Source organism: Poeciliopsis prolifica, unplaced genomic scaffold, assembly GCF_027474105.1.
Source record: "Poeciliopsis prolifica strain line A6 unplaced genomic scaffold, Auburn_PproV2 SCAFFOLD015, whole genome shotgun sequence".
NCBI lineage: Eukaryota > Metazoa > Chordata > Actinopteri > Cyprinodontiformes > Poeciliidae > Poeciliopsis > Poeciliopsis prolifica.
The window spans coordinates 6,389,299-6,398,297 of NW_026562390.1; the positions used below are offsets into that span (position 1 = coordinate 6,389,299).

The 8,999-nt window shown below is 39.1% G+C and overlaps 1 protein-coding gene across 1 annotated transcript; it reads right to left on the minus strand.

Moving 5' to 3' along the window:
- Nucleotides 1-4,323: 4,323 nt before the first annotated feature.
- LOC129366706 (protein AMBP-like) lies at nt 4,324-8,787 on the minus strand. Its single transcript, XM_055040695.1, has 10 exons — nt 8,563-8,787; nt 8,024-8,166; nt 6,930-7,006; nt 6,714-6,830; nt 6,307-6,408; nt 6,076-6,143; nt 5,123-5,207; nt 4,871-5,038; nt 4,608-4,781; nt 4,324-4,497 (listed from the first exon to the last, which is right to left on the minus strand). Exons 1-10 carry the CDS (start codon nt 8,680-8,682, stop codon nt 4,475-4,477), a joined length of 1,077 nt encoding a protein of 358 aa, XP_054896670.1. The 5' UTR covers nt 8,683-8,787; the 3' UTR covers nt 4,324-4,474.
- Between the last annotated feature and the right edge of the window lie 212 nt (nt 8,788-8,999).

The window sequence follows — 8,999 nt, forward strand, 5'->3', positions numbered from 1 at the left end:
TTTCTCACTACAGGACGCCTCTTGTATGGTGGCTGACCAGGTCCACATGACAGAAAGACGTCTCTCACCACACACACACACACACACACACACACACACACACACACACACACACACACACACACACACACCCACACACACACACACACACACACACACACACACACACACACACACACACACACCACACACACACACACACCCACGCACACACCCACACACACCCACACACACACACACACACACACACACACACACCCGCACACCCCCACACACACCCACACACACACACACACACACACACACACACACACGCACACACACACACACACACACAGGTCATTCAATAGTCTGTCCTGGCAGAGGTGGACCTCACACACCATCAGGGGTTAATAATTGTCTGCTGGTGGTTTGCAGCTCATTAGGACATTGATCTGGCTGCTTCTTTTCTGCCACCTGGGGAAAGGAATGTCCCGGCTCCTACGATTGTGTGCGTGTATCTCGCCTGGGAGTGCGCTGAGTGGTCAGCTACACTCTGTGTGTGTATGTCATGGAGAGGTCATTCAGAGCAGAGTGGGCTGGAGTGTCACACTGTGCAGAGAGACAGACGGTGGAGGGCAGAATATTCTTCAGGTCAGTTGGTCAAGGGTCACTGAATACAGAGGTGAGCGCTGCGTTACTAGAACCACGTATGAGTCATCCAAATAAGAGTTCAGCATCTTTTCACAGCTGTTTGAATGGTAAAGTCTACAAGAAATCAGTGAAACAGACTCCTGAAAACCCCATTCAACATGAAGTCAGGCATAATTGTGAAATGAAAGGAAGTACTTCAACATTTTCCAAAATTTGGTGAGCATTTCGAACGCATTTACATGAACCTGGACGTCCTTTAAATTGATACTCCTGGATAAAATCAAGTGAAACGTTTAGAAGTCCTCTAATAAGTAAACAAAGCTCACCTTTGTAATCTCATTATAAATACAATGACATACAAAGCACATTTTGGACATTTGTGGCTTATTCTTTCTGTCATGATTGACATTGCACTCTCTTTAGTATGGTTTTTGCATTTTGTTCCCAAAGCATCAGGCCCTCTCTGAGGGATTCACTAATGCTTTTTCACCCCATTACTCAGTCAGTGTTTTGAAATACTATTCGTCTTTCACAGGCTACTTGTCCTCCACGTCTACATTTCTAATTTTATTCAGCATGTTGCCCTAAATGGTCCCAAACATATTAAAAACCAACTAAACTACAAACAAAATTTGCTCGTGCTATGTAAATGCACTGAATTAAAAATGTAATTGAAAAAGAGAGTCTTAGAAGCCAAAGTATACAAATGAAACAGTCTTTAAATAGCTTTGCACAGCAGATTGTAGTTTGGAGCGGAAAACTGACCTATTCGTCTCGCATGTGTGGTTTGAGTTTCTGCTGTAGTTCGTGTAACAGCCGAGGCTTTCTTCAAATGCTGATAATATCTGCAGGGAACATGTCAGCCTTATGTGAAATATTTACCTAATTATTTATGTTTCACTTTGTTTGGTCAAAATTTTAAGAAAGATGTTTGCATGTGGACAAAATGTGTTTTGATTAAAAATAAAATAAGATGAGTAAAGCCAGTGCTGAACAAGAATTATTATTCCTATGCAGTGAAAATAAAATGTACTAATAGAGAAACAGAAAACAGCATAGTTTGTGAGAACCACAGTAAAAAAAGTGCCTTTTATGCGACTTGTTTCACAGAATGGTGTAGCACAGGACCCAAATGAAGTGAGGAGGTAGAGATGGGGGGGAAATTAACCAACAAAAAGCACTACAGGAGCCCCAGAAGGAATGATGCAGTTAACAGTAGTTTCTGACAGTTAACTTACTGAGTGTTGATCACTGAACAAGAAGAAACAGAGTGCAGCTGTGAGAAGAAAGGCAAAGAACTAAAGTCAAACTGAGGAAATCAGAGAAATGCTTGAAGAATACACAGGGAACAAGGAAGCAACAATTTGAAATGTGAACAAACCGGAGGCACAGCTTAAAATGAGAAATGATCAAGACTCAGACCGAAAAGATGAAAAAATAACAGGGAAACAATAAAGCAGAAAAGACAGACTTTCAAAATAAAATAACTAAGCTATCAAACAGGAGTGCTCAAGTCCCCTGCTCTATGTGGAAGCTTCTCGAGAGCTATACCGTCCTGCAACTTTCAGACGCTTCAGTGCTCCAACACTCCCGAATCAAATGATTGGCTCGTTAGCAGGTTTGTTCAGAGCAGATCCTGGTCTGTCGGAGGAAGGATGCCTCTAAAAGTTGTAGGACGGTGGCTCCCGAGGACCGGACTGGAGCACCAGTATAGAGGCTCCTGGAGCACCAGTATAGAGGCTCCCACTCAGAGCTGAAAAACAATTACATATTAAAATCAAAAAGTAACAAGGAATCTTAAAACATTGGAAAACAAAATATAAAAGATTATGATAATTTGACCACAATGAAGTGGCTAAATCTAAAATAATCAAAACATTAAGATACATTTTCTTTGAACATCTTGAAAAAGTAGTTAAAGAAATATAATATCCAATCAGGATGGAGGGTCGATACATTCCTCAGCCTCTTACAGGCAGCTGATGAAACATAAAGACCAGACAGTAATGTGTGTATAGACAAAATCCTCCTACTTAATCTTTTTTGAATTTTTTTTTATTATTATTATTTTGGGAGTTTGGATGTTATCTTCAGCAGAAGGTCATGTTCTAAAGTATAAGTGAGGCAGTAAATCCACAGTGAGCTGAAGAAATTCAGAGCAATAAAAAGTTATTTCTGCTGTCTGTACAGCAGTAAAATTAAAAATAATTGCTGAACAGATGAAAAGTTGAAGTATTTGCTGTAGTGAGAAGCAGCTGAAGCTATGGTGGGAATTTTATTGTGAGATTTGTGGTGAGTTGAGACTGTCGGAAAGTTTTCTGCAGAACTAATCGAGGTTATCGCTTCCTCTCTCTTCATGGGAACCGCAGAGTCTCTCTTTCACCGCTCTCTTGGAAAACAAACTCAAAGTGTCAAAATGTGACAGGAACACTGTTGAATATGCACCGTGTGAGTCTTTGAGAGCAAGACAAAGTAAATTCCTCTTGCTATCTCTGTGTGTTTGGTTGTTTGGCACCTCTCGTGCAGCGTGCACCAGGTGAACTGGCCTGGTACGGAAGGTCAGCTCTGTGATGTCACTTCCCCTTCCTTTCCGGATATTCCCAGCATTCTACTGCCAGCAGCCGGGAACTCTGGGAACCGAGAACAGGAAGCCTGGCTCCTTCACCGGAGAGAAAGCTTGCAGTGGTGACTTTTTCAGCTCTTGAATGACTCATCATTTGCTGACTAAAGTCGCTGCATGGGAACAGGAATCAGAGAGAGCTACTGAGAAACTCGGGAGAGTTCGTGTTTAGTGTGAAGAATATCGCCACCTCCTGGTTTTGACCTTGAATAGGAAGTTGGCTTTAAAAGCCCCTTGATTTTGATTGAGAGCATCTTATTTTCTCAGTGTTGATTGGCAGAATAGATAAACACAAACATTCAAATTTCACTTTTTTAAAACTGAAAATTAATTTTTCACACGTATATTTTTGCACTTTCCCATTTTAAACAGCGATAATATACTTCTGCATTTTTACAGAACAGAACCGAAACTCATTGTATTATAAACTACAGTGCAAAGCACACATTTTGACTGCTTTGTACATTAAAACAGACGTCGAAAGGAGGAGGAAGCTTGAACATGCAAGACGAGCCATTTTTGCAGATAGTTTAAACATGTTGATTTATAAATATAGATAAACTGAGAGGATTTGACAAAATGCAGTTAGTTTGATGTCCTGCCAAAATTTTGTGTAATTACATTCATTCATCTATTAGCCTACAATCCTCATGTCAGTGTAAGATTAATGGGGAGTTGGTGAGTTTCTCCAGCAGCCATTGGGGTAGAAGCAGTACACACTGGACAGGTCACCAGTCCCAACACAGGACAACAGAAAGACAACCAACCATGAAAGCACACATTCACACCTAAGGAGAATTTAGAGACCAGTTGTTAGCCAAAAATGAGAGATCACTGGCAGCGTCATGTGTCCCAGTTTTCCCACCTCACTTAACAAACTAAAATAAGAAAACTAAGAATATTTGCAGATATTGACCAATTTTAACCATGATCTTTCTTTTGGAAGGCATCAGATTTTTATTCTTGAAATTCCTGCTATATAAGTCCTGTTCCATTTGTATCTGTACAGCACTGATCTAATGTAAACTTGAACCTTCTGATACTTTGAATGCTGCACGGAGAAACAAATGCAAAGTATTGACTCTTTATTGACAGCTTGACATGATTTGACATTAGAGCTGATTTGCTGAGATGCACTTTTGTTGTGCACCTTGTTTGATTCTGATTCATGATTCGTCTCTGTGAAGAGATCTGGAGAGCAGCAGCGCTTCCTTAGTTTGCTCAGTTTGACATCAGCAGGTCGTCTGCAAACAGAGAAATACATTAAATGTTCCGATTAAGGCTTTTACACTTTCATAGGGTTTCTGTTCTATTGTTCATGAATGAATCTGGGATGATCTCCAAACTGCCTCACCGTCTTTCATCACTCCGCAGTACTCTTCACACTCTGCCTTAGTGTAGAACTTGTTAGCATTGGGCTGACAGAAGTCCTGTTTGTAGTGCACGCACAGTCCAGTGGACAGGTCAAAGACCCAGATAGGTGGTTGACCCTTGCAGGGCTGAGGAGCCATGGGGAGACGGCACACAGCTGGAGAATCAAGTAAGTTGAACCTCAATTAAATCCTCCTTATTTGTCAAAAACCAATATGTTCCAAGCAGAATGTTATGTCTTCTCACCCTCTGTGCGGCATCTCTGCAGACACTCTCTCTCTGTCACAAAGTTGTTCTGATTGCCTACACAGCCGCCGTACTGGAAGAGCTCGCAACTCATTGAGGAAGAGTTGTAGAAGTAGCGATTCAACAACCCAAAACACGGTCCGGTGTCTGGAGCGGCGCTGCATGCCACTGTAAAGACATATAGAGGGCATGTGACTTCTTTAGATATTATAAAGGTACTAAAGTGATGTTTTAATGTAGCTCATCTCTCACCGGTTCCGTTGAACAGTGGTTCTTCGATACCAGAGCCCTCTGTGTTGTCAAAAGTCAAAGAAGAGACGATATTTCTCCTCACCCGCTGCGACACGCAGAGACAAAACTCAGTCAGCAAAAACAGAAACGTTGCAAAGCAAACTGATTATGTATGTTTCTATGTCAAAATCATCATGTTATCTGTTTACCATGCAACTGCATGTTTTTAGATTTCAAAAAGTAAGCAATTGCTAAGAGCACAGAGAATATATATATTTTTTCCCCCTAGAAAACAATGTGTCAGGTATTGTGAAGACCTTTTCAGTCATATTTTTCCCTAGCCTGGTGGTTAAAATTTTGTATTACATGCACTTTACTAGTATCTTAAAGCTACTGAATACAAACAAATAATAAAAAAGCACATTATTTCTATATTTAGCGAATAGAAAATATTTTGGTTTTCCTAGTTTGCATAAAAAATTAATGCTGTTCAGTTTAAAGTGATGGAGTGTTTTTTTTTTTAACACAGTGGATGTAAACTTCTGGTTTCAGCCATATCATTTTTAGGGGTGGGCATTTATCCTATAATTTATAGTGATACATTTCTTATCATACAAAGATTTTGATTTGACGTCATCCTGACTAATTCAAGTAATGTTAAAAAAATCAAAAAACTGCCTGTATTGTAGAGATTATCTTTACAATTTTTCACCACTGTTTAACAAGTTTGATAATATAATTAAATGCACACATTGAAGGGATTTATATCCCAGAATATCCTAAAGAAGCTTATTACAAATTTTTCAAGAGGAGCATGTGTGCATGTTGGGCTGTTGTTTCTGTTACGCAGTCACCTAAAAAATGAAATTAATAGTTCTTATTGTCACTTTTATCATTCTTACAATAGTGCCACAAAATATTGTGGTAAAACTTTAACTCCATGTTGCCCAATGGTTGTGGATGATTGGTTCTACCTTAGGCTCAGGCTGAGGCTCAGGCTGACTTGTCGGCTCGGCCACCTTCTCTCCAGGAACACAGTCGCCTGCACACAGAGAAAATTGAAACCTTTTTCACATATGACTGAATCACTAATAGACAATGTGTACAGACTTTAAAACAGTCTCTGTTAGGACAAGTTCTGTATGACGCATAAAATATTGTTTTTTTGATTTAGCATATGTTTGCATGCAAATGCGTTTGTCTACCTTTGTCCTTTCCAATGTAAATGGCGTCGTCACCCATTCCTTGCTCTCTGGCCAGAGTTTTAAAGTCCTCCAGGATCGTTGGTCTCACAGACTTTGTCCGACCTACAGAGAACACATGACAAGTGTTTTTTATTTTATTTTATTATTATTTTTTTTTTAACCAAAATCACCACATGCACTGCTGTAGCCCAGACGCTGATTAAAATCAAGACAAATGAGTCATGCAAAGAGTATTTATGATTTCCCACCACTTCTGCTGAGTGTCCACTCAGTGTGGGTGGAGTTCACCGAACAGGCACAGAAAAGCTTCCCGTCAAAAGTTGTATGAACTCCTGTTTTTTAAGGATGTGTCCATAATTTCTGTCATCTGTTTTCCAAAGATGACTCAACAGGAGGTGAAAACTCACTGTAAAGCTTGAGTGAGATGCTCTTGTCTCCTGTTGATTTCTGCTTGCTCATAATCATAATGGCGTACTCGTTGTAGTTGGTGTGAACAACATAAGCATCCACATCTGCTCCCCACTCTGCAGAGACAGAGAAAATGTCCAAGAAGAGTTATTTCCACAGGTGATCATCAGAGGACAATCACCAAATTAACAGAGAGTAAAAGTGAGACAACATACTTGCAACATGGTAGAAAAATCGTCCTGGTGTGGAGGTCAACTCATAATCCCCAGTTCTCTCTAGACATGTTCCCCGTCTGCACAAAATACACTTTAATTCAAGTGATCAAATCAAATCAAATCCACTATTAATAATCAAATTCCAGTATAGTATCATTTGTAATGCTTGCTAATGTCCCAACACAGAAACATCTGAGTGAGCCCAATTGGTAAATTTTGCTTTAAATATTTTGTTTTATTAACTTGCGAGATTTTAAGACTAATCTGTGATTATCAAAATGTCTGTTTTTTTTTTAATCATTGCTTTTACCGTTTTTATTGCGACTTTATTCTTGAAAGTTAAGAGAGGATTGACATGATGGTTTGTCCAGGGAAAAAAAGTTTCCCTTTTTTTAATCACTAAATCAAAGGAGTTTGTATCTGTGTACAACTAAATAGCGTCAATGAGAAATTATTTTATTTCAAGAAGTGCTCATCAAATGCAGGGTCGGCCATTAATGAATATTTTTGCAATTTGTTCATATATTTAATCAATAGCTTCTTCCACAACATTTTTAGGACATTCATGATTTTGATTTGGCCCAAAATGAAATGAGTTTGACACCCCTGACTGAGCGGCTCATTTAAAATGTAAAGCGGTGGTAAATTCATACATTCTGCTGTCACTTCCATCATAACTTTAATTTGTGTTTCACCAGAAATTTCCAAGAATATTTCTGGAGAAACCAGAATATATTTTGGTATATATCGACATCCAAAAAGTTGGATGTAGAAATATTCGACTTGAGCCAAGATTGTTTCTTTTGTTTTTGTTTTTTTTTATACATCGATTGTACTTGACTGACCCAGTTTGAACTTTTGAAAGCCTTGGCAAACATTGATTTTGGCCTTGATCAACAAGCAGATAAAATTCTAATGTTTTGCAATGTCTGTTTTTCTGACTTCCTGTGACTTTAAATACAAATCAGTAGGTAATTCATAGAAAACATTGAAAAGTGAACAAATGATAAGCATTTGCTGATGGATAAAATAGGGGATATTTTAGGACTCTTCTGTCTTTTAAGTGTGAAATATGACAGTTTTTATAATCCAACCTGAGAGCAGTTCGGGTCATTTTGAGCTTTTCATCCGTACTGCCTTTCAGCAGGACCAGTTTGCCAATGGCCCGTTCTCCGCTGTAGCGCTGCATGTAGGGAGATGTACTTGCCTTTGCAATATCGTGCCATGTTCCCAAAAACTGTCATGAAGAGTTCACAGGATTGTCATTAAAAAAAAAAACAATAAAAAAAACATTGCATACAGAAAGTATAAAATCACATACTTAAGATATTTTTGAAAGATTTTTAAAATGCAACCAAACTATAAAACATTGTTTCAGCCATTCAGCCTCTTCCCATATGCATATTTTGTTCTTAAAAAAGTTATGACATTTTTTATTTTAATGCTTTCATATACATATATGAAATACTCCTTAAGTGTTATGAAGGACTTGCAAGGCAAGAAACACGAAAACAAGAAGTGAGCTCTACATGTACTGCCCTGCTTTTAGCTGCGGTATTAAACAATTTTATTTCTTGCAGTTATGCTCGATGATTCAAATAATCTTGCGAAACTTAAAACGTTCTCCTCTCACCTTGCTGAGATCAAAGTTCTCTTGTGTGCTGTAAAGAGGATCTGGGAGAACAGGGAGTCCTTGGAGGATCCCCAGCCATCCCAACAACAGCAAAGAAACCAAAGCCACAACTTTTTGCATCTTGTCCAAACTTCGTGTCCACTTTTGTCGAACCTTGTCCTGTAGGTGTGCAGCACAATGACACCCCTGCTCTACTGCTGAGAACGGGACTGGACAATGAACTGTAAAGGACTCGGGTTATAATCACTCCCACAGCCCAGCTTCCAAAAAAAAAAACGCAAACAAGTAAAGGAGCAAAGTTCTGTCACTCTGTTTATCTCTGCTGTAGTTTGATTTATCACAAGGGGCAGTGAACCACTCAAACATTGGACTTCAGAGATGCTGCAGTACCGACAGATCAGTAGATGCTATAATATGAGCAAAAAGGGACACAAGGA

Coding starts and splice junctions, on each gene's coding strand:
- LOC129366706 (XM_055040695.1), bottom strand. CDS start 8,682: ATGCAAAAAGTTGTGGCTTTGGTTTCTTTGCTGTTGTTGGGATGGCTG. Junction 6,409..6,713: donor CATCTCACTCAAGCTTTACA/GTGAGTTTTCAC, acceptor TGTTCTCTGTAG/GTCGGACAAAGTCTGTGAGA. Junction 5,208..6,075: donor AGCCTCAGCCTGAGCCTAAG/GTAGAACCAATC, acceptor TGCGTGTCGCAG/CGGGTGAGGAGAAATATCGT.